At 43.5% G+C, this 25,551-nt stretch overlaps 1 protein-coding gene across 5 annotated transcripts in view; it reads left to right on the forward strand.

Moving 5' to 3' along the window:
- LRMDA (leucine rich melanocyte differentiation associated) overlaps positions 1 to 25,551 on the forward strand; it is a 1,116,706-nt gene that overhangs the window by 605,413 nt on the left and 485,742 nt on the right. For 4 of the 5 annotated variants that reach the window (XM_027597158.1, XM_027597159.1, XM_027597161.1 and 1 more), the window contains exons 4-5: positions 9,361 to 9,500; positions 20,626 to 20,743. In XM_027597158.1, coding sequence (XP_027452959.1) covers positions 9,361 to 9,500; positions 20,626 to 20,743 — 258 coding nt within the window. Of the gene's footprint in view, positions 1 to 9,360; positions 9,501 to 20,625; positions 20,744 to 22,341; positions 22,474 to 25,551 lie in introns of those variants that run through there. The other variant, XM_027597160.1, reaches the window with a different exon arrangement.

The raw sequence follows: 25,551 nt of genomic DNA on the forward strand, positions 1-25,551 counted from the left end.
CTGAGAAAAACAATTAAAGAGGAGCACGCCAACTGTGAAAGAACATCATTTCACATAATCCTAGTTTGCAGATGAACTCGTGGGTGATTTTTTTTAATCAACCTGTGATTTGTATAATAATCAATCAATGAAAAGTATTTGTTGGATACCTAAGTGTCCAAAATAGGTAGCTTATAGTATTACTTTCCTCTGTTACTGCTGACATTTGAGGAGACATTGAGTAAATATTGATGTAAATATTGATAATTGACAGGATACCTGATTAGTCTCATTAGGTTAGACTAATAAGTAAGATTCATGCTTCATGTGAATTTCCTAAGCATTATTGTCTCCCATTTTAGAGGGCTCGTTTTCATAACAGGCACTGAATATGCTGAAAATGCACAGGAATCCATTCTGGATTTTTTTTTTTTAAGATTCCACATAAAAGAGAGATCATATGGTATTTGGTATTTGTTTTTCTCTGACTTATGTCACTTAGCATAATGCCCTCAAGGTTCATCCATGTTGTGGCAAATGACAAGATTTTATTCTTTATTATGGCTAAATTATATACATATATATGCAATTATAGAAATTATATACATATATACATGGCTAATTATATACAATAAATTGTATATAATTGTGTATGTATATATATATATACACACACACACATATATATATATTTATATACACAAAAGATGTTGAGCATCTTTTCATGTGTCTGTCGGCTACCTGTATATCCTCTTTGGAAAAATGTCTATTCAGATCTTTTGCCTATTTTTAAATCAGATTGTTTTTTGCTATTGAATTATGTGAGCTTTTCCTTTATTTTATTTTTATTATTATTTTTTGAGAGAGAGAGAAAGAGAGCAATAGCAGAGGGGGGGGGCGGAGGGAGAGGGTGAGGGAGAATCCTCAAGCCGATTCCCCACTGGGTGTGGAGCCCGATGCAGGGCTTGATCTCACAACCCTGAGATCATGACCTGAGCCAAAATCAGAAATCAACTGACTTAACTGATTGAGCCACCCAGGTGCCCCAGTTTTTCATATATTTTAGAAATTCCTTTTCAATTATATGATTTGCAGTCATTTCCTCCCATTCAGTAGGTTGCCTTTTCATTTTTTAAATGGTTTCCTTTACTGTGTAGGAAGGGTCTCATTTTTGTCCTTTAAGTTTTTATTTAAATTCCAGCTAGTTAACATACAGTGCAATATTACTTTCAGGTGTAGAATTTAGTGATTCATCACAACACTCGGTGCTCATCACAAGTGCACTCCTTAACCCCCATCACCTGTTTCACCCATCCCCCCCCTGCCCACCTCCCCTCTGGTAACCCTCCATTTGTTCTCTATAGTTAAGGGTCTGTTTCTTGGTTTGCCTCTCTTTTTTTTCCCTCCATGTTCATTTGTTGTTGTTTTTTTTTTTTTTTTTAAGATTTTATTTATTTATTTGACAGAGAGAGACATAGCGAGAGAGGGGGAGTGGGAGAGGGAGAAGCAGGCTCCCCGCTGAGCAGGGAGCCCGATGTGGGGCTCGATCCCAGGACCCTGGGATCATGACCTGAGCCGAAGGCAGACGCTTAATGACTGAGCCTCTCAGGCGCCCCCCCCCCATTTGTTTTGTTTCTTAAGTTCCACATATGAGTGAGATCATATGCTATTTGTCTGTCTTTGACTGACTTCGCTTAGCATAGTAGTCTCTAGCTCCCTCCACGTTGTTGCAAATGGCAAGATTTCATTCTTTTTGACGGCTGAGTAATATTCCATTGTATATATGTTTCTCATTTTTAAAGGAATAAATTGGGCTGGAGGATGGTTGTATTCTCAGTGTTGCTATCACTAGAGATTAGCAGGATTCTTGGCTCTCCAGAGCTGAGGGATTTTCTTTGTCTTTGGTTGAAGCCTTTTCCCTTTGCTTCCTCAGCCTCTCCAATCTGTAGTGGTAATGCTGAGGGAGAAATGATAGTGGTAGGGGAGGAACTGAAGCAGAAGGCAATGTGTAGCTGTAAAACTGGTCAGGTATATTACTGTGCTGTTGGAAAGTACTTTATTACCCGTAGATAAAATAAGATACTAATTGGCTCTTTCAGGATGCAGCATGATTTCTCTCTCCTCTGGTCTTCTGGTGTGATCATGAGGATTGGCTTATTTTCCCCACGTACTTAACCCAGAAGTCAGAGAATGAAAGCCAGGTAAAAGCAGGAGTAACACCATATGGCATTCTCTTAACCTAATATTTCAGACTCCACAGTTTCAGCCCACTGACTCTCCTATTGTCTTGTGAAAGTACTGCAGACTCTTTCAACAGTTACTCTGTTCCAAACTGCTATTGCTACTCCATGAAATGCCCTGGATTTGGGCTTTATCAGCCTTGCTGCATAATAACCTACTTCAAAAGTTAGTGGCTTAAAACAACAACTGTGTTATTTGTTAACAATTCTGAATGTCAGCTATTTGGGCAGGGCTCAACTGGATGGTTCTTCTGTGGATCTTGCTTTGGGTCCTTAGACAGCCACGGTTATCTGGAGGCCTGGCTGGGATTGGATGGTCTGAGATGGCCTCACTCATATGTCTGGAAGGTGGTCCTGGTTGTTGGCTGAACAACATGCCTCCAGTAGGATAGCACAGGACTCTCCACACAGGGCAGGGGTTCCAAGAGCAAAGCCCAAATGTACAAATACTTTTCAAGCCCTATTTGCATCTTGGGTGTTGCTGCCCTAGGGCCAAAGCCAGTCACATACCAAATGTAGAGCCAGTATGATAGGGGACTATACAGGTGTGTATACAAAGAGGCATGCCTTGTTCCTATAACAATCCTACACATGGACCTTGATGTCTCCTTAAGAATTCATTTCCTATTTGTAATAAAGAGAGACCTAGAATCAAGTAACTGTTGACCTTCTACAAAGGTAAGTATTAGGACTTTCTTAGAAATTGAATCTTATTTTAAATATATCAGAAAGCTTCCTATTAAATGGGGTTCTACCTGAAGTCCTTTTGTAAAGTTTGGTTTGGTTTTAATTTTTGGTGTTTTTGTTTTTTGTTTTTTGTTTTTGCATATGTAGAGTTTTCCATTTTGGTTTTACTCTCAATTAGGCATATCCATCCAATGCTCTGTTGCTGGGCCCTGTGAACATGGATTATGGGCTGCTTTTATCCTTTGGAAAGAGGTCGTGTCATATAGTGGTTGACAGCAGGCTCTGAAGCCAGGCTTCCTGGGCTTGTATCCTGGCTCTGCCCCTGGCTGCGTGTCTGTGGGCTAGTTACTTAGCATCTCAACGCTTTGCTTTCCTCTGCAAAATTGGGACAATAATGGTATCCACCCCATCGGTGGTTGTGAGGGTTATTCTAATTTCTATCTAATGGTCATTCTTATTATCCTAGAGAATTATGTAAGCTTACTTGATTTTACTTGGGCCACATTATAACCGAGGCCAGAGTATAGACTTAGAATGCTTCTTTGACTTCTATAATTTAATGTTATCTTCCTATCATTCTGTGAGTTGAGTACCACTGGTGAACACTCTGATTCTTTTTTTTTTTTTTAAGATTTTATTTATTTGACAGAGACACAGCGAGAGAGGGAACACAAGCAGGGGGAGCGGGAGAGGGAGAAGCAGGCTTCCCGCGGAGCAGGGAGCCCGACCCGGGGCTCAATCCCAGGACCCCAGGATCATGACCCGAGCTGAAGGCAGACACTTAACGACTGAGCCACCCAGGTGCCCCAGTACTCTGATTCTTTATGAAAAAACTGGGAGAGTATGAACTTTTTGAAGTCACTGAGGGCTCAGTCTAGAACCCAGGCATGTTAATTCTAAACCCCAGACCCTGAAACCCAAGGGTTTCAGTGCATGAGAAAAGGAACCAAGATGCAGGAGGGGAGTCATCTGCCTGTGCATGCCCCACACCCTGCCCCTCCCATGCCAGGCCTGCTCCCAGCTGCTGGCGGAGCTCATGAAAGGGATTTCAGAGCCCAAACCCAGCATTTGGCAAATTTCTTCTCAGCCTACCCATGCCACACTTCCAGGCTGCATACCTCCTACTTGACCTCCCATCTTTGTTCTGCTGGCCCTTTGTTCCACTTCTGTTCAGCTCTCAGTGCTGGTGTCTTGTCCTCGGGTACGTTAAAGCCTGGACTTCCCATGTTACTTCTTCATCTCTGGGTTTGTAGCTTATCTTACTCTTCTTCCTTTGGTTCATTTAGACTGGCCTGGTAGTCACTGGCCACGGAGTTGACCTTATCTCTTCCAACGCTCATATTCTCTCTCTCTCTCTCATACATAAACACCCACGTGCATACACACACTATCCTTGGCTCTTCTCCAGTAGGGTTGGGTACTTGGTAATGGTCTCAGCTATATCATGTCTGAATACCCAACCCCAAATAACAGAATACCTGAGATGTCAGGAAAATATAGATACTTTGCACAATCAAATGATTCTCCCCCATTCTCCCTTTCTGGGTGGATGGGGGAAAGGTGAGAAGCTGACTTCATTTTACATCACACTTAATTCCTTCATTCTCTCCTGTCTACTTGTTTGCTTCAGCACATATATGAAGAGACAGTATGTGTTGTCATACCAACAGGAAGAATGGATAGTGTGACGTGTTGTGCAGCTGGGCTGTGGTGAGGAGACCAGTGAGCTGAGCTTAAGGCCACACGAGATTTCCCACAGCAATTTAATGTTTTACTCAGGCAATTCTCTGTGCCTTGTCTGAGTCCTCAGTTTCTTTATCTGTAAAATGGGTGATAGACACTTGAGAGTATTGTTGACAGATTTAAATGGCATAATGTATATATGGGACATAACTTTGTTAATACCCAAAGCCTTTACAACTTCTTGGTACATTTTACTGCAAGCAGAAGTCTCATTGCTTTAAATGAATAAGCCCAAATTGGAAGTAACTGAGTATAGAACACAGCTGGGTGATAGTACCTATGGTCTCCCACAAAAGCATATAGGACTCCTCATATTTCAGTATTTTAAATTCCTTTTTGTGTTAGGAAATCATGAGTCACTTGTCTCCTAGAAATGCAATTTCTTTAGAACCTCAGATTGAATCTAGACTCTTCCGTTTACTGACTAAGTGACTTTTGACCCCCATTTCCTAAATTATTGTTTGGATGCGATATTTCTGATGTGTCTGTGAATCAAAATGAGAATATATTGTGCAGAATGTGTAGTTAGTATTCAGAAATCCTATATTAGGATAAGCACTGGTTGGAACCCTCCCAGGTGGTATGGGTGCTGCCATTTGACCTGGACCTGAGCACAGAGGGAGGGTTCATGCCCATTTTCACCTGGGAAACAGCTTCAGACCTGTGCCACTGGACATGACACTAGAAGACTCCCCTCCTCCTTCCTGCTCCAGACTTTCAAGGCAAGATGTTGCTTTGATCTTGGGCCCTCTGCAAAAAGGCCCTCTCCCTTGGCAAGTGAACCTATGACATCTGGACTCGGCAATGGCAACTTTCTGGAGACAACACTGAGAAAAAATATAAATGTTAAGTACTCTAGAGAAGACTTGATGAGGGAAGCCAGGTGTATGCTAGAATCCAGCTGAAGAAAGTTGAAACTGTGCCAGATAGCTTCGCATTTTAGAAATGGAGGGGAAAATGTCACCTTTTGGAGCATCCCTGAAAGTATCTCTACTGCCCTGGTCTTTGTGAGTCAGGGACATCAAGTTCCTGCTGCTGATTGCCTCTGTTTCATTTTCTATGCAAGAATGCGACAAATTCTATCTTAGAGCTCCCAACCAGGCAAGGCAGGGCTGTGTTTGTCCTTGCTGACCCGGGAGACCAAGAAACCAATTAAAACTCCTTCCTGTCTTTTATCCTCTGGTGGTGGTATCAACGTAGTGATGAAGTTCTGGTCCAGAGCATCCACGGAGTAGGGGCTAGTGATTTCTGACTAGTGTGGATTTGGGCGAGACCACTTACCTTAGTCCAGGTGATCTTTAGCAGGTACTTGAAAGACCTGAAGAAGGAGGGTAGCTTCTGCCACTCAAAATACCCTAAAAGAGGCAGGCTCCTTTCCTTGAGTTCATTGACACATGATGGCTGAAGCTTCTTGAGGACTATAGACCTTTTGCCCAGGAATTTTCCATCACCAAGACATTTGGATGAGTCCACATTTCCACAACCTCCAGCTCAGGGGCAGATCCAGATTTTGTTGGGTATGAAACTTACATAATTTGGGGATACCCTCTTAAAGGCAAAGACTACTTTATTATGAATGCAAAATTAGGCTTGAAGATGAATGTTTATTTGGAATTTATTTGGAGTTGACAACACAAATATAAAAATATTTGGAAAAGTAACAATTTTTTTATACTGGACATGCTTATATAAAAATATTTTTCCTGTTTTTCTGCCAATTCTTTTATAACTTTATTATGTAATTATATAAATTATACACTATACACACACACACACTTTAGTGGAGAGAGACAGTGATCTTAACTGACGGCAGTTTAACCTACTTTTGCAAATTTTACAAAAACATATGACCCTGTGACTGTATTATCCCTGCAAGGGCCCTGTGTAAGCAAGGAGCCCTCACACATGAGCTTTATTAGCTCCCTGATAAGTTTACATATGAAGCCTGCTTCCCTGGACAGTGGCATGGGACGTTGCCCATCACTGCTCATTTAATGTTGAGAAATAACTGGGATTTCAGTTCAGCTCAGTTGCCCCATATTTCCTCAACTTAAAAATCTTGCGAGTTTTGAGTTCCATTCCTTCACATTCCCACCTTCATATAGTAGATGAAAAATAACCAAAGTTTAAGGAGTTTGTCCCTACAAGAGCAGTAGGTTTTGGTTGGACTTCTTCATCCACAGTAGAAAGGGCTTCCCCTAGGTTCTCTAGGGCCATTGTCTACATAAATAATTTGAATCACCCCAGGTCAATACGTCAGCACCATTTTGGCAGCCCACTGTCTCACAGTCCCTTGGAAGAAACACTGCGCCAGCCAGTGGGAGTGATCAGCTTGTCTGGCTGCCCCCCGGGCACTAGGGCCTGGACAGCCTGATAGGCATGAGTCCTGCTGCTCCTTGGCACATCTGATGGATCCCCTGTGAGGGGTGGAGGGTTGGAGCAATCCCTGAAGGGGAGAAATCAGGACTGAGACTGAGGCCTGATGCAGGTCCAAGTCCAGGCATGGGGTTCCCCAGTTGAATGACACTTTGGTCCCTGGTGAGTCCTGGATACCAGACAGAGACTTAAGACATTTTGAGGAAGTCACTCCAAAGCATAGGGCCCCATGAGGTGCCTTTGCCAAAGTCTAAGGGCAACGCTAACAGCCACCCTTTTTCTAACGTAGCAATGACTGAGAAGCATACAGAGTTAGAACCTGCTGGAAAAGCCAAGTTTTCCCTGAAATTGTTCATTTTCATTTTAATTGGTTTTATTTAAATGATTTTCTTAAAGAGTTTGATGATTGAACTGTTATTTTAAACAGTACTAAGTATGTTTTGCTTTTGGTGATGAAATGCTTTATTGTTTTGACTCCTGGCCTCTCACCCATGTGTCCTTCCCACCTTCCCAGCCTGGTAGCACCTTCTCTCTTGTCTTCTCCATGTGCTCCTGTTTCTATCCCCCTCACTCCAGGGGTCCACTGGGGTTATTCCTGGATGTTATTTGTTCAAGATCTGAAGGACTGATAACTTCCATGTCCGTTGTCCGGCCTTGTTTAGGAAATGGGAAAGGTGTTGGCAAATTGAAGCCCTTGGTGGATGAGCAGCTCTGACCCCCTTGCACTGCTGTTTCCCTCTCTTGCTGACGCTGTCCCTCTCCTTGTCTCTGTCTCACACCCACAGGATAGCGCTTGTTCTCGCATAGGATGTTGTCAGAGCCTGTTTATAAAGAAGGCTCAACAGAACTTAGTTTGGAGAATATAAGATTTAAGGAAGACGTGTGAGTTTCATCTATCTGAAGGGTCGTCGTGTGGAAGAGAAGAATGCCTTATTCTTTGAGACCCCAAGCTGTTAAACTGGGTCAGTGGGAAGGAATTTGTGGAAAGCTCAGTCCCAGGGGAAAGTCTCTTTCTTACGGTTGTCTGTGATAGAATGAGCTACTTTTTGGTGACCCCTAAGCACATACAGTAGGGAATGGATTCTGACATTGTTTGGATTTGGTGTTCAACTGACAAGTTAAAATGAAATGTAAGGAAATGGGGGTAACATACCATGGTTAGATAACATCCTGATAGAGTAAGGGCATACCTTTTCTTTGGTTTTACCTTCCTCTCCTAAGCCAAGTAGACCTCACTCCTAGACACTGTATTCCGAGTGTTTGACTCTTATATGCAGCATTCACTCTTATATGCTCAGGCCCTTTTTGCTCTGCTGTTACTCCCTGGCAAAGACCCCATTCCATCTGCTGATATTGGCTGACACCTCTCTTCCATAAGTTTCTGGTAGTCATGGCCTCCGCTGATGATCTGTCTAGTCATAACCTTGCCTAGGGCTTAGTTCTTCTGCATGTAGCTCAAGCCAGGAGTCCATATGTATTGATGTGACAGCTAGGTTGTCATTAAGTCCTTATCAATACCTGTAACTGAATCTATGATTCTTGACTTATTTGGTTTGTGGCGGGGGGGGTCTCAATGTTTGCCTTGATCGACCAGTGGATCCCACTGAGGGAATGAATCATGGCATAATCTCCCCACCATGCCCTTCCTTGGAATTTTCTCTTTCATTCTCTCCTTCATAGAATATTAGTTTCACAACAGATTCTCATCCTCAAATATATTTTGACCTGCCTGGCTTGACTAAATAACTTACTCCATTTGTCTTCTCCTAGCTTTGTTTTCCTTTCCCCCTAATTCAGTACTTTATTGTCACCAGTGAGGCTGCTGAGCAATGCTTAGCTCCACCCCAGGTCCTTAGATCATAACAGGATGCCAATCCCTGCTTGCATCCATGCCATTCCTGTATGTTTTAATGATAAATTGCCTCCTAAAGGAGAAGAGGGGAATCTATTTTTTAATGAGGGCATTGTAAATAATTTCTTACTTTCATAACTAAAAAAAAAAAAAAAAACCAAACCAGTTTTATGGATTTACAAATACCCCATGGAAAGAACCATATAGGAAAAAAAAAGTGTGACAAACACTTAAGTTCATTCTCTCTCAAGTGATTTGGATTCAGTCTTACCTGCCCAGAGAAGAGTTGGGCTGTGTCCCCAGCAGGAGTGAAAAACTAGCCATGCCAGATACCTCACAGCTAAGTGGATTTCAACCCTCCCGCATGTCACCTCCTGGGAGCAGACTGGACTTGTCAGGTGTTGTGCTGTGCCTGCCAGTTATAGTCTACGTTCCTTACAAGGCCTTTTGTCTCCCTGGACCCAAGTCCTTAACCTTTGTCACATCACTGACTTGGAGTGTCTTCTTGATCACCTGGCAGAAGTGACACCAGCGTTGGAGTACCTCAGCCTGCTGGGTAATGTGGCCTGTCCCAACGAGCTGGTCAGCTTAGAAAAGGATGAGGAAGACTACAAGAGATACAGGTGAGTACTGAGGGGTTGGAACACAGTGGGAAAGGGAAAAAGAGCATCTTTTGGGGGGATGATATTATGGGATGCATAGTAGGTGTTTGGTAAATATCAGTGGACTTCCCGTGATAATACTAAACTTTAACTTTTTGGTAACCGATAGCCATGGTTTCCCTTCATCAAGGTTACAGGAACCACGAAACATGAAAAGCTGCTAGGCGGTCTAGGGCGGGGATTGACCAATTTTTTTGTAAACAGCTTGGTAATCAATATTTTCAGGCTTTGAAGGTCATCTGGTCTATGTCACAACTATTCAACTCTGCTGTTACAGTGCAGAAGTAGCCATAAACAATTTGTAAATGAATAAGCATGGCTATGTTTGTTTTTTTTTTAAAGATTTTATTTATTTATTTGACAGAGAGAGAGAGAGAGCCGGCTGAGGGGCAGGCAGAGAGAGAAGCAGACTCCCTGTTGTGCAGAGAGCCCGACGTGGGGCTTGATCCCAGGACCCTGATATCATGACCTGAGCTGAAGGCAGACGATTAACCGACTGAGCCACCCGGGCGCCCCAGCTGTGGTTCAGTAAAACTTTACTTACAAAAACAAGGAGCAGGCCACATTTGACCCATGGCCTATATTTTGTTTATCCCTACTCTGTGTTGTAAGATTCTCCTGTGGTCAGCCTCAGAGTTGCCTTTTAGAGAGAGAGCACTTCCCACTAAAGTTAGGGAGCTTATGTAGGATCCTGAGAGGAAGTCCCTGAAGGTCTGTAACTTTGTTCCCTAAAGCTATGCCTCGCTGTCCACCATCCGCATGCTTTCATGGGCTCTAAGGAGAAATGCTTTTCTTCTTCCCCTTCTCTGCTACTAAACCATCTCCTTTGAAATATCTGACCCAAACTCACCTCTCTTAGGGAGTCTCCTTCATCTTACCCATTTTACTAAACTCATTTTATATTTTCTTCCTGCATTTTGAATTCTGTGTGCCCTCATTCTTGATTTTTGTTTTGCATATATTTTTAGGTGATCTTTTCAGGTGTGTAACCTCTCTCTTCCTTCTGATATAAGCTCTCATTAACATCCTACCTAAATCAGTGTGGGAAGGGGAGAGGAAAGAAGGATGGAAATGTAAGGCAGGTAAGGCCACTGGACAATAAATTTGGAAGGATTGGGGAAAGAAGATAATTGTTTGAAAGAAACTGGTTCTCTTGGGACTCCTGTAAAAATTTGTGGTGATCCATGGAGGAATGAAGTCAGGAGAGTTCATGTTGTATAAAACAAAGCTGTTAGAAGTACTGAAGGCTATTGAACATTGTATCTTTTTAAAATACATACACATAGACACATAAAGCTACATCAGGAATTCTGTTATGTTTCCTTCTTGGGAAGCATTGTGTACCTTTAACCTAATTTTCTAGATTTCTTGGTTAATGTTGTAGGGGTCTGAGACTATTTTTAAACCATCTTAGAATAAAACTCTAACCCTACTTTTAGAAAAATGTAGTAAGTCTTTCTCCAGTATGAAGATTTTCATTTGGATGTGATCCTGTAGGTTTGAATGTCAATTCTGTTAGGAGAAATATGATTAATATCCAGCAGGTGAAGAGTTACACATTTCTAAATCAACCCTGTAGGTTGCTTAATCACTTAGAACTTAATCTGCTTCTTTAACACTCTTATCAACTCTGAAGCATTTAACAGCCTGATTTCCGATATGAAGGGGTCTCTTAAAACATATTTTATCTTCTTGCAGCAATTTACAAGATGTGTCTTGAAACTGTCAAACAAGTCCAAGAAGGTTCTTTCAGTCAACATTTTTAGTAAGCCAAGCGCGATTTAGGAAATTCTGATTTGTTTTCTGGCTTTTTTCTTAAGATTTCTGTGTTTAATTCTTTTTAAAAAAGAGTTATTTATTTTAACAGAGAGAGCACACACAAGCAGGGAGAGGGGCAGAGAGAGAGGGAGAGAGAGAATCTCAAGCAGACTCCCCACTTAGTGGGGAGCCTGATGCAAGGCTCGATCCCTTGACTCTGATATCACGACCTGAGCTGAAATCAAGAGTTGGACACTTAACTGACTGAACCACCCAGGCGCCCCATGTGTTTAATTCTTTAAAATAGCTCAATAAATTTTATGTATGTATGTATATGCCTGCCCATGTCCTATATATGTGTGTGTTTTTATGTATGTGTGTGTCGGCACACACACTGACACATATGCTCGTTCATTCATTCATGGAGCTGTATGTCAGCCAAACTGTAGGCACATTTTTGTTGTCTTTGTTTTCCTAGAATGAGAGAAGTGGAATGATGAAAATCTTCAATTGCATCATATTTTATTCAGTCTCAAATAGAAGACTTAGAAGGTTGCAAAAGGAAAAAAGCTATTACTATCTTTTTTTGTTATTATGACTGTTCACATCAGTAAAAATACTAAGACCCATCAGAAGATCTGAGGTGGGGCCCCGCTTTAAAATGGGGAGGATAGTCTAGGTCAGTGACCCTTCACCAAGGCTGAACTCCTGACTCCTCCGAAGCAGTCTGATTAACTTAGTGGCAAGTGCAACAAAAAAGTCAGTAGGTAATTTGGATGCTCACTTGACTATTGGACTAAGTAGTGTTGAAAATCTCTGTTGGCTGTAGCATTCTGAGATACTCTGCCTCCACGCTGTTACAGTTCTTCCTTTACTCTCTCGTGCCATTTTATGTACTCCATCTTGTATGTCTCTCTCACTACTTTATATATGTCGATATCCAGAGAATGGCTTCCAGTAGGTAAGGCTGTGTCTTCTTGCTCTTTGAAGACTCTTCAATATCTAAAGTAACAGTGGCCTTGGAATAGGGGTCAGATAAGTGTTCACTGCAGGCAGCTTGAAAATTGCTTTCTTCTGAGAAGCTGAGTGCTTAGAGAGAGATGTATGGCCCTCTGGGCATCTCAGATGCCTACTTTCTATTTGGAATCCGATCCATTTGATGTCCACAGACATGGTTAACAAGCAAGGGACTATCCTTCAGACTCAATCCAAGTGCTGGTCATTGGGTCCTGATCCTTCAGGGAGGGTTTGGTTCTAGAGGAGTGATTTATCTCATGGGCTGGTGCTGGTGCCCACTAAGCCTGACTTCACTACTCCAGATCTGTTGGGGTTGAGGGATAGGCCTGGGAAGGTTGTTTGTTCATGCACATATGGCAAAGATGCCATGAGCAGCTGGATCCTAAGGGCCACACACAGCTGAAATCACATCTAGTCAAAATTACCCTAGAAAATCCATAAGTCACCCACAACAATGGGAAGATGCTCATGCTCCGAGAGAAATAAGAACTAAGAACACTGGAAGGAACATTAAATGTGTGCCCATCCGGTTACATGTTCACTGCATGGCTTATGACGGTTGAGTGGAATGGTAGCCTATTCTCTAGCAATTCTGAATTTTTTATTTGTTTTATTTCTTATTTTTTATTTCTTTTTGATGGGCACTCTCACCCTTGTATTTGAATGAGATAAATGTATATATAATGTAGTTCTGTTCTCTGGTCTGTAAGCGGCTCTACTTTGTTCATCTTGGAGTTTGTGCTTCATTTGCCCCTAAGAAATTTTACGGTTTTACAGTAAGACTTTTGAATCCAGAGTTCTAGTGTTTGGGTTTCTACAAAGCAATGCAGCCACCTTCTTTTTTTTCCTTTTGGTAAAATATTTTCCTGGCCCTCCATCCACAAAGCATGAGGTCTGCCTTCCTCCTAGCTGTTACCCGGAGCCTGATAGTAGGGCCTCTATGTAAATTTATGTGACATATTCACTAGAAAATTGCTTAAAAAATGAATGATATTTCTACAGTTTACTGTTTTTCACTTTAAGTACATTTTCTGACAATATGTCTTCTATTAATCATTTAAGCAATAGTAGGAGCCTTAAAGGAGTGTATTCAGAAGCAAGAACCCATGGCTCATTTAGTGCTGTCTGAAAAAATTTCTTATTGATTGGCATCCTCTGTGGTTATGTGATGTAATATTTATAATATGTCACCCAGCCATACATCAAAACAAGTACGTCTGTTTCATTTCTGTGGGAGGTGTTGATTTCAGAGAGGTCAGCCCACTTTTAGGTCACGTTGTGGCCAACCACTGGAGCAGAAGTGAGGAAGTGACTAGATTTATGGAGTTATTGGAAATGGCTTCATAGATGCTTCACTTTCTGCTGATGCCTTCCTCCCATCCCCCAAGTCAACCCTCCTCCTTCCTTCCTTACCCCCTGTGCACACAGTTGGGTTTTCCTGGCACGTATCCCCGTAGTAAAACAGGCTCATTAAATCTGTATGTGAGCATGAACATACTACTGAGTTGTTGAGCGGTGCCCTGGTCCTGCTGGGGCAGGAGTGAACCAGGCTTGGATTTTTTTCTTTGCCATTCATCATGGTTCATGGCTGAGAAATGTCCATTGCCATGTTATTATAGGAGCTTAAACCTGCCCATGCTTTTCTGTGTGTACACATCATGCAACTATTTTGGGATGAATGTTGAATGAAGGTGAATGTGATAACAAGCAGCCTTCAGGATTTGGGTGGGAAGAGAGTGGTGTGGCAGGGCTTGGTTGGCTTGGGAGGCCACCATCCTGCTAAGAAACCACTTGGGGCCTCCTGTGGACTTCAACACTAGCCAAACAATGAGTCAAGTGTGGGAGACCTGGGTGCCCAGAATGGTCTGCTTCTTGTCTTCCTTCGCAATTCTTTTCTTTCTTCTTCCTGCAGGAAAGACAACAGAATGAAAGTCAACAATACTCAAAGAGCTAGACCTGGCTTGTCAAATAAGAGATTTGGTCTCATGTCTCTCAGCTGTACTTCTGTCATGAAACCCTTTGCCATTCACCCCCTCCTGCCACTCCAGTCGCTTCTTGGCCTCTCCTTCTTCCCACCTCCTCAGTAGGCCCCTCTGTATTTCTTACAACTTTAAATTATTTAAAACGTGACACCCTTTCTTTGTTCCCTCACAGAGAGCAGCCCGAGGCCTGCCCAGTGTCTGCAGCACTCAGCCAAAGGGAAGGAGGGAGGGACCCTCCGCAGTCTGCTGGCCATCCTGGGCTGCCACCATTTCCCAGCCAAATAGACGCTGTAAAACTTGTGGCTTACATAACCCAGCTAGCGTTCTCCAGCTAATCTACAATCTGGGCTTTGAAGATCACAAGAAAGCAAAGGTCACGACCCAGAGATCAAAGTGACAGAAGCCCACAGAGTAATTGCTGGTTGCCCTCTGTAGAGGGCCTTGCTCTGTCCTGTGGGTGTATTGTTTGCACGGAGACTTCAAACATGCTGCCGGTGAACTGTGAGGAAAATCAGCTGGCCTTTGCCAGTTGTCAGGCATTCATTAATGCTGTAGGTGAGCTCACCTCGGCTCATTAGAGTGAGATCATTGTCATCTCTTTGAGCATCTGGAGTTATTCCACTCACAGTGTTTGTTCATTACTCTTTGGTCTTTATTGACTTTTTCTCACAGCCCTCCTTTACCTGGAGGTGTGAGGGGGTGGTTATATAAGGAAATTGGAGTAATAAGAAAGGAGGCTATGGATGTGTTTATTGGAAGTTAACTTTGAGGCACACAGAATTCAGGCAGGCAAAAGCTTAAGAGAGGCTTAGGCATCAGCGAGCCCATTCTCTTCATTGTGCCTATGGAGAAACCGAAGCTCAGGAGGGTGGCGGAGACTGAACCAAGATCACACAGCAAAAGAAGCCCAGAGTCTGGACCCTTTCCTCTGCCCTGTTAGTCCCCAAGCTTTTTGTTATGAAGACCTCTCCTCTGTTTAATTTTCTGCCCCTTTCGTCTCTTTAATAAGCTTTAGTTTCTTTAATAAGCTACATTTAAGCCGTTGCTAACTTTTTAAAATTAGTCAGACACATTTAGCCATTGATGAGTGCTTTTGATGAGCATGAGGTAACCAGTGTTACCAAACTGGGTTGATGTAATCCAGTCAAAATCAGAGAAGCTTGATGTTTTGTTGGCGTGCTCACTCTATTCCGTTAGGCTTTGTGAAAGATTGAGAACAGTTCCTGGGTCACCCGCTGCTGACTTCAGGGGCCCCTGGTAGAGCGTCAGTAGCTTGCACCATGTCTCCCCACCACCCCCATGCAGGGGAGCAGTAAGGCAGAAAGAGCTCATGGGGGAGGATGGGCATTCTGTACTGCCATAAACGGGAAGAGGTAGGAGAAAACTCCAGGTGACCTTGCATTCTGATTCCCTTAGGATCTGGAAACTTGATATTTCTTTAGCAGAGTCTCCTCAGAGAAAGAGACATGGTAGCCAACTCCAGGAGCAGACAATGGAGAGCCATCTTGGTGTTTCTGTGATTGTGCGGCATTACTGGGGAGCAGCCAGCCCCCCCTGGGGTAGCAGTTTGAGCAAGAAGAAAGAGCATCCTCCTCTCCCTTTGAAGTCTAGATGAAAAATGCCAGAGCTTTGGGATTCGGGCAGAGAAAATTGATTTGGGAGCAAAAAAACAAACAAACAAAAAAGGCTTTCTGCTCTTCCTTTCCTCCCCCTGCCAGTTTTAGGTGTCTCCTTAGAGGAGTCCTGTAAGAAAACAGAACATTGAATATGAAGAGAGAGAACTTGAAAAGCACTGTGTGCGGGTCTCACTTTTCGAGAATCTGCTTTCAGCCAGAAACAAATGGGTCTTTACACACCTTCCCAGGATCCCTGATTTCTTCTTGATAACCTCACCTTCCACTTCACAGCCGAGAGTGCCCCTGACTCCCTGCCCCCAGCCCCAGGGCTTTCGCCCAACCACCTTGGGAAGGTCAGGAAAATTGGAGTTGCCCTCTGGAGCTACGGACATAAGACTCAGAACTTAGACCGATCTCTTTTCATTAAGCAGTGCCCTGGCTTAACAAGCAGTTTTATAAATCTGAAGCTGTCTCCAGGTGTCGCAGGATTTATAGATGGGGGTTTCTGCCATAAAGTGGTTTATGATGGCTGCCTTCTGTGTTATTAGTAGCTGTCTCTTCCTTCAACCATTGCTGTTTGATAATAGCCTTAAAACACCCAGAATTACTTACCTGCAAGCCCCATTCCCGATAGCCCCTGTTGACAGTCTGAATAAGTTTACTGCCCTTTTGTTGTACTTTACCTTCAAAACAAACTGATTGAACCATCAATAGCTCGTGGAAGCTGACAGAGGCATGTCATCTGGACTAGCCCTTGTGATTGCAGGTTATCTGGGGGAGTTAACCTTCCCGCATTGTTAACTGAAATGTTTTATGTACTATGCAACTTTAGGATACGGCTGTGATAACCCCAGTAACTAAGTAATACATCACAGTAAAGAGATTTTGGTGCAACAAATAACCCTGGATTAAATTTACAAGGGTCGAATTGATATTGTAAAAGCCTTCATTCTGTGGCTTCGGGAATCCTCGGTTGTATTTTTATGGCAAACTTGTATTATACTCAGGATTGAAGCTGCAGCTTTTGACACCCTGACATGACCTAGAACAAAGGGAAATAGATCTCTCAAGACTGGGATGGGACAGGCAGGCAGAAAGCCCGCTGACTTATCACTTGGCAATAATGTTTGGAGCTAGTTCCAAACCACCCAGGGGCAGGGAGATCGGGTGGATGTGACTACCTTTGGAGCGCTGTGTACCACAGACACTGGGGTAGGGCGGACCGTGAGCAGAATTGGGAGGGAGATTCTTCACCTTACCAACCTCGTAATTCCAAAACTATTATGCCTCGTGGTGTTATTTTCACTTGGACAGTGGTTTGCGCACAATCCGTGGCATCAGCCACCCCGAGAACTTATTGGAAATGGACACTCCCGGCCCTAGGGGATCAGAAATTCTGGGGGTGGGGTCCTGTGATCTGTATTTCAACAAGCCGTCCAGGGGATGCTGATGCCCTCTTAAGTTTGAGAGTGACTGTGCTGGAATATAAGCTGCTTGAGAGCAGGGGCCTTGTCTGTTTCACACCTCACCTTATTCTTGGCACCTGGCACGGTTTGTGACAGGTGGTAGCAGCTCGCTAATTATTGATTGTGTGAGTGAATGTATGAAGCCATCTCTAAGGGAGGAACTTTGGAACCTGGGCTGAGTCTCAGGCTGAATTATTTGGGGGCAAGCCTTCCTAGTGTCCCTCAAACCTCTCTAAGCACCTACCACCTAGGAACCCCAGGCCGGCCCGTCAAGATGGGAGTCAAGTCAGCCCTAGTTTCAGGGATGACTGGCAGCCTATTTCATGGGCTGTTTCTTCGATTGTTTAAGATGAGTGCTCTGAAAACAGCAGCTCTTTGTCATCTAAAATTTTTAACTAGCTTAAAAGCCAGCACCTCTCTCTCTCTCCTTTGATTTCAGGGCTGTGATCCAAAGTGGGGCAAAATGACAACGTGCTGTCTGTTGTCATCGTGGTTCCTGCCAGCCCCGTGAAGACATCTTTCATTCCATCATTAAACATTGGCTGATTTTCTAATACTAATGTTTTCTTCACCTGAATATTCATCTTTTCCCACCCTACACTTAGTGGGTGTCTTTACTCCTCTGAGCGTCACTCCTGACATATTGTTTCCGTCTGTAGATGTCTTTATTTGAAAGAGTCTGTTGTCATCAAGACTTTGCTGCTATATGCAGAAGATGGAAGTTTTCTTTGACACTGACTGAGGCCAGTGGGAGTTCTGTTGGAGGATAGAAGTTCATTTGAGGCTTCATGAAACTTTCTGATTTTGGATAAGTTTAGAGGGCATTTGGAAAGGCAAGGGAGAGGCTCAGGGAGAAGTTGGAAAGATGATCGTAGATTGAGACCAGGGAGGAAGCTGGAAGTAGATAGTCAAATTTCCAGAACCTCAGATGTTGGGGTGGCCACTTCTGGGGAAGAAAAGTATACCTCAAAAAACTCAGAGTATTTTTACTTTAAGGAGTATTTCAACTAGAAGTCTCTATGCTGTTTTCTCTGGCATTTCAATGATCAGCCACATCTTTGGGCAAGTATATGGAGGCCACCTGGTGATGTAAGACCATCTTATGAAGGTGGGAGCTGGCTTTGGGAACCCAGTGCTCCTGTGAGGAGGGGGGCATGCTATAACACCCCAGGTAACATTTGCACTGAGAAAAAGCTCAGTGCTTAAGATTGCTTTAGGGTTTTGTTCTTTGAAGATCACTTTTGATTTCTTGTTTCTCCTCTTTCTCCTCTAGCCATTGGTTTTCAGTCATTCAGTGAGTAATGTTAGGTCCCTTTCTTTGTGCCCCCCAGAATTAGTTTGCACATAACCCCAATCTCAGCACTTAGTTGTGTGGATTTCTAATTTTTCTGTATGAGTCTATCTTCCCCATTATACTGAGAACCCCTTTACGAGTAGAAATCACGTTATAATCACCTCTGTGTACCTAGGGCCTGGCACATGTTAGGTGCTCAAGAAATATTCATACAACTGAAATAAACTGGTATTTTTTTGAGTCCATTCTAAAGCTACTTTTTGAGACAATATGAGGGTGAGAAAAATAACGTCCCTGCCTTTAAGAAGCTTATAGGTGAGGACATCAACTGAACACCAATAAAATGATTTAATGTTTTTGTTGTTTACCAAATGTTATATGGTGTGGTGTTCACAGTATATCCTGGGAGTGCAGAGAGGGGAGAAAACAATATGGTCTGGAGATGCAGAAGAAAAGTTCATGTGGGTTGGGATTTAAAAGATGAGTGAATACTGAAGAGGCTGAATACAGGAAGGAAATGACAGATTCCTGTGGAGATAATCTATTGCTCTTGACATTGGATACTTACCTCTTCTTCCTAAGCAGGACAGGGTCTAAACAATAGCTCCTTTGAGTGATCAAGTATGGGGGCTCGATGGAAAGCATCTGGGTTGGTAACTGTTCCTGAGGAAAAAGTATAGGGAGGTATCTGTACCCTTTATGTATTTATTTGTATGTTTATATACCTATCCCATGGCCATGTGGATCTTCTCATCAATTCCAAATATACCTGCTTGAGGACAGTTCATCACACAAGTAACCATTAGGTTATCCTTGGAGGCCATGATGGACACCGAAGACTCTTTGTGGGGGAATCTGTATTAGTATTTGTTGGGCTATTAAATTAATATCCCCTATAAGCTGATTCTTCTTCTTTCACCTTGGTAAAAATAATCTTCTTAGTGCCAGTGTGGAAGTAACTCAGGGATGATGAGGAAAATCCTCAAGACCCCTGTTCAATTCTTCAAGGAAGCATTTCTCAGTTATGTGTGCTCCTTACCTCTATCCCAAAGTCATCTATGTTATTACAACCTCTAGTTTATTGTCCTGGACGGCCAGTCAATGTTTCTTGTTTTAGTTTCAAATTGAAGATTTGTTTTGTTTTGTTTTAAAGATTTTATTTTTAAGTAATCCCTACACCCATTGTGGGGCTTGAACTTACAACCCTGAAATCAAGAGTCACATGCTCTACTGCCTGAGCCAGCCCGGCATCCCAAAGATTTGCTTTTATCTCAGAAATGAGAGTTACACAGATGACTCATGGGAATGGCAGTGGCATAATAGTACAATTAGGTTATAGGTTAGTTTCCCTGAGAACTTTCTGTGTAGCAAAGAAGCCGGGCCCATTTCTAGAATGGAAGGGCAGGGGGATATACATTGATAGGATCTTCCAGGCTCATTGGGTGTGTGCATTCTTGTGTGTGTGTGTGTGTGTGTGTGTCTACATTTGAATCAAGGGCAATCATTAGCGTACATTTTTAAGGATTAGTTGTGTGTGTAAAATATAATTATGTGGATTTCTGCAAAGAGTGATCATTCATTATTTGTGGAAAAAAAAGAGAAGCAGAGCCAAGGTCTAAACTTCTGAAGACCTAATGATGTAGATCCCTGAGCATGAGACAAATTGCATGGATCTTTGAGGCCATCACCTACCCTCCTGCATTGTCTCTGTTTTCTTTCTTTTTTTTTTTTTTTTTTTTTAAGATTTTATTCATTTATTTGACAGAGAGAGAGAGAGACAGTGAGAGAGGGAACACAAGCAGGGGGAGTGGGAGAGGGAGAAGCAGGCTTCCCGCCGAGCAGGGAGCCCGATGTGGGACTTGATCCCAGGATCCTGGGATCATGACCTGAGCCGAAGGCAGATGCTTAACGACTGAGCCACCCAGGCGCCCCTCTCTGACTGTTTTCTTTCAGATGCTTTGTTCTGCACAAGCTGCCCAATTTGAAGTTTCTGGATGCCCGGAAAGTAACCAGACAAGAACGAGAGGAAGCTTTGCTCAGAGGGTCATTCATGAAGGTGGTGAAGCCCAAGGTAAGCTGCCTACTTTCTGGTCTTCACAAGGGACTTATGTCTTGCCTCACTGGTTATTCTTGGAGCACGGAGGATGTTCTTCTGTGTTTGGAATGCAGGAGAGGTCTCTCATCAGGGTTTTATCCATGGATATACTGTTGGCCCATCAAGAAGTAGGACTTCTACAATCAATTGGATCCTCCTGTGATCCAGCTAAGGGGACTTTATTTGTAAGGTGATTTCACCCAAGTGGCTCTTTTTTTTTTTTTTAAGATTTTATTTATTTATTTGACAGAGAGAGACACAGTGAGAGAAGGAACACAAGCAGGGGGAGTAGGTGAGGGAGAAGCAGGCCTCCCGCAGAGCAGGGAGCCCGATGTGGGGCTCGATCCCAGGACCCCGGGATCATGACCTGAGCCGAAGGCAGACGCTTAATGACTGAGCCACCCAGGCACCCCCCCCAGGTGGCTCTTTTACCAATAAAGCAGCACCATACGCAGCCCAATGGTGATGTTCTGGGGGGCAGATTTCAGGTCTCCTTCTTGAAGATGTTTTGTTTACAAGGTGGGGCCTCTGCAGGTCTGTAGCAGAGAAAGAAGACAGCTTGGAGCATTTACTTTTCCTCAGATGGATAAGATTCCTCTAGTGACCCAGAGGGAGCTCTCCTGTCTTGGGGCCATAGTGGAGGTAGGGGAGAGTGATTTTCTTCTGTTCATAGGTATGAGGGCTCAATAGCTCTTGGAGATATTATTAGCAGGAAAGGCCATTTTTTTCCTGACAATATGACCTGGGACTAGCATCTTCTCCCTACATGCAGTTCTCTAGAGCTCATGGGAATAGTTTTACTGACCTTTCCTTTATCAGCTGAGTCTGTGTCGAGGCCATGGAAGTGAATATGGTGTCATCTTAATGACAGTGTTGATGAGGCAGGGGAGATGTGGCTTTGAGTATTGGACTCAGATTCAAAGAGATTTTTAAGGATGTGAAAAATTATCTGTTTGGGAGGAGTTGGGGTCCTTCCATGAAGCCCAAGGCCAAGGAATGGACCAGATGGCCCCTGATGACTCCTTTCAAGGTGCATTACTGCCCCAGGGCCCCGTGGACTATTAGTCACTTCCTGTGGGATCCCAGCTTGTGTGTTGAAAACACTGGCCCAGAAATCTTGGAGGTCTAGTTTGTCCTCGCTTATTGACTTAGAGCGCCTTACACATGCATTGGAAATGATTAAGAGGGAAAGAGAAAAAAACAAACAGAACCCAAACAGAAAAAGGAAACCTCTTCCATCAAGTCGCTCGGCTGGCAGCCGGCCTCAGGCCACTTTCCCTGAATCTGTGAGGTGCAACTTATTTCCCGTTATGCCGAATAAAATTGCTAACAGTTGTGGAAATATATGATACAGAGGGTATAATACTGGTAGATAAATGTATTGTTACCTGTTTCAGCATGTGGGAAATTAATTGAGTGATTCGTTTCATAGCTATTAAAGTGTTAACAGTTTTCCTTATCGAGGCACAAATTTGATGTATTGCTCGTGACTGCCTTTAGTTATTTCAGCTTTTGTAATTTTGTCCAAATGAAATAATTTATTTCTTGGCCTCCTTTTTTTTTTTGGTTAAAAGATTTCAGAGGCAGCCGACATCACCAAACAAAGGACAACAAATGAACTGTTTATAATATCTTGGGTTCCTGCCCATTCAACATTTTCCACCTTCATGTATGCATGCCCTTTCTAGGACAGATCGGTATTTCTCCTGCTCCCCCTGTTCTTGACAGGGGAAGCTCTGCATTATCCCAGGAACTCTGAAGGGGCACTAAATACAATACCCACCTGTGTGCTCACCGCTGCCCTAAGGCTCTTTGTATTCAGATCTGTGAGTCCTCACACAATCCCCCCCTGAAATGTAGGAGGAAGGGAGCATTGGCTGACTCTTAGGTGGGGTAACTGAGGCCTAGAGGTGTTAATTGGGCAGCCCAGCTAAGTTAATTGGGCAGCCTGGCTAGTAAGAGCTGGGACTGGAGCTTGACCGGTGTGTCTGACCACAGAAGCCACATCCTTCAACTGGGATCTTACCCCTGGAGCCAGTGAGCCACCCATTTTCCCTGTGCATTTCTCTGTTCCAAATAAAAACCTCCTAAGAAGGCCTAAAGGAAGAAAACAGGTAAAAGCTGCCCTGCTCTCTTGGGGTCGAGATGGCAGCCAGGACTGAAATCCCACCTGGCCTTTGAAAGCAAGTGGGAAGGGCTCCTTAAAATCCAGTAGTAGCCAGCTCTCTGAGTCATGAGCAGCATGAGCAGACATGATTTTCAAAGCTCCAAATTAGTTTCTAATCAATTATAGAATTAGCTTATGTTTGTGTGATTGACTCCCACATCTTTACTAATGGTGTTAAGCTTAAAAATACCCATTAATTAGTTGAGGAGAGACAAAAGATGCTCTGACAAAGCATGGGGATCTTCAACTGTTACCTTTTTGGAGAGTCACATGATTTCTACACTGGAGAGGACTTCCGAAATCACCTGGTGTATGCCGTCGTTTGATGGGTGAAGGAACCGGGTGAGGAGGTTGTGTCTGGAGGCCCCCACGGTCTGGTGGAGGCAGAGCTGGGATCAAAACCCAGGGGCCTGGGCTCCCGGTGAAGTGCTGTATCTACGCCCTGATGCTTCACACGCACAGGACTTACTTGGCTGTGCCCCCGCTTTCACATCACACTGTATGCTTCTCTCGAATGCCAGGCTGCTCTCCCCGGCCTGTTTTCGGAGATACGCATTGGTACTTTTCTTGCAGAGAGAACGAGTCCAAATGAGCTTCTTGCTGAATTAATAAACTGGTGTTAAAAAGGCTGGTTCTCGCCTGCTCACAGTGTGTGCAGACGTCTGTTTGTTCCTGTGCAGGTGTGTATATATGCCCTCGATCTCTGTGTGTGTATACATATGTATGTTCTGGGAGGTCTGTGTACACCCGGAGTCAGCTTCTAAGTGAAGAGCAATTTCCTCCCTGTGAATTGCCGATGCTGTGCTGAGCACACTTGGTGAAGACCTATTTTTCATCACAGAATCGGAATCTCAAGTTGGCTTCTGTCCTTTCTCAGGCTGCAGTGGCCTGTTGTGCTTATTCAGCAGAATGCTCTGATGGATGATCCAGGAGGCCGTGATTTGGGGAGCAGTTTTCATTTTATTCCTGACATAAAGTGTTTGGGAGAATGGAAAATGCCTCTCCAATCACAGCCCTTGCCTTGGAGGTAGGGAACAGGCAGTCTGGGTGTTCTCGGCTGACGCAAAAGCAAAATCATCCAGGAACTAATAAACCCCCTATGTCACAAAGGTTTGATTTGATACCTGGCAGGCCCTGGCGCTTGAGTGCGAGTTTGCACTAGCCTTCTCTCGTGATGACACATTTCCCCTTCGTTGCTGCCTTTTGGCTTTTGTTGTTTAAAAGCTGCTTTCTGTCTGAGCTCTGATTGTCCTATAGAAAGATGCCATCACTCATTAGGGAAGTCTTGTTAGTTAATGGACCCACAGCAACTAGGCTTTGCTCATTTCCTGGAATTTTAAAGAAAAGCTGTATCTTTTTTTTTTTGCAAATATTGGCCATGGAGTCATGCCATTGTCAATGCCAAGAGCACCAAGCTGGATGCAGAGAAGGTGGGGAGGCTCCCAAAGAAAGGCTTCTGTGATGACCAGACCATGATCCCCCTTGCCACATCAGGCAACCTAAATCAAAGGGGCATGAAGCCTGTCCAGGAGGGTATGCATGGTGGGCATGCCAGCCCTACACATCAGACAGTTCAAGAATCCGACAGTCAGAATTGCTTAATTATGTCCTGGCTTTGTAATTATTCATCCCTGTTCTGGCAAAGAGCACAGTTGTCATTTCTTTGACATAATTATTTAAAGCTGAGCCCTCTTGTTTACAGGCATGTATATGAAGTTGGCTACCAACTGTGTAATCTTCAGAACGTTATAGAAGCAGTGGGGAGAGCAGCTCAGGGACAGCTGGACTGAGAATCACAGCCTGTGTTAGAAAGTGCTTTGATATGTGTACTGTTGCTCATAATTGTGCCATTCTGTTACAGGTGAGAGAAGGTAATGGTTATGTTTGTGTCAGTGTGTCCTTGAAAATATGTAATGCATGCCTTTATGTGGGCATGCCTGGGTTTCCTATCGTGTGTAGTTTGTGTATTTGTGGAGTTTTGTATAGTTTGTATATTTGTGTGTGTGTGTATCTTTGAGGTATTTTTTTCCTGGTGGGTGGAAGCTGTGTGTGTGTGTGTGTGTGTGTGTGTGTGTGTGTGTGTGTGTGTGTGTGTGTGTGACAGAAAAGGAGGGAAGGGGAAGGAGGGAGAGGGAGATGTGATATGTTAAAGGAATAAACTTCTGAGTACATGTACCTTCTGGAAGTCTTTTTTATTCCTGACCTTAAACTGAAAGTTGGAAGTTATTTGGAGTCTGAAGATCACCTCTTTCCATGGCTACACTACACAGTCCTGCTTCTGACATTGGCATTAGGACCCAATTCCCTGGTTTCCTTTAGTTTCCTTCATCTTTGTCTATGTTTTTGGATTGACACACACACACACACACACACACACACACACACACACACACACACACACACACACACACACACACACACAAATGGCAACCTAGGAATGGAAGCATTGGGAAGCCAGATTTTTGTCAGGATGAAACAGTTGCTCATCTACTGAGATGTCAGCTCCACGAGGGTAGGAACTTGTTTGTTTTTATTGCCACCATATCCCCAGTGCCTGGTTTGTAGCAGAGGCTCAGCCAATACTCGTCAAAAGAATAAACTGGGAACAACAGAACAT

The sequence above is a fragment of the Zalophus californianus genome, chromosome 15, assembly GCF_009762305.2.
Source record: "Zalophus californianus isolate mZalCal1 chromosome 15, mZalCal1.pri.v2, whole genome shotgun sequence".
In the NCBI taxonomy this organism is placed as follows: Eukaryota; Metazoa; Chordata; class Mammalia; order Carnivora; family Otariidae; genus Zalophus; species Zalophus californianus.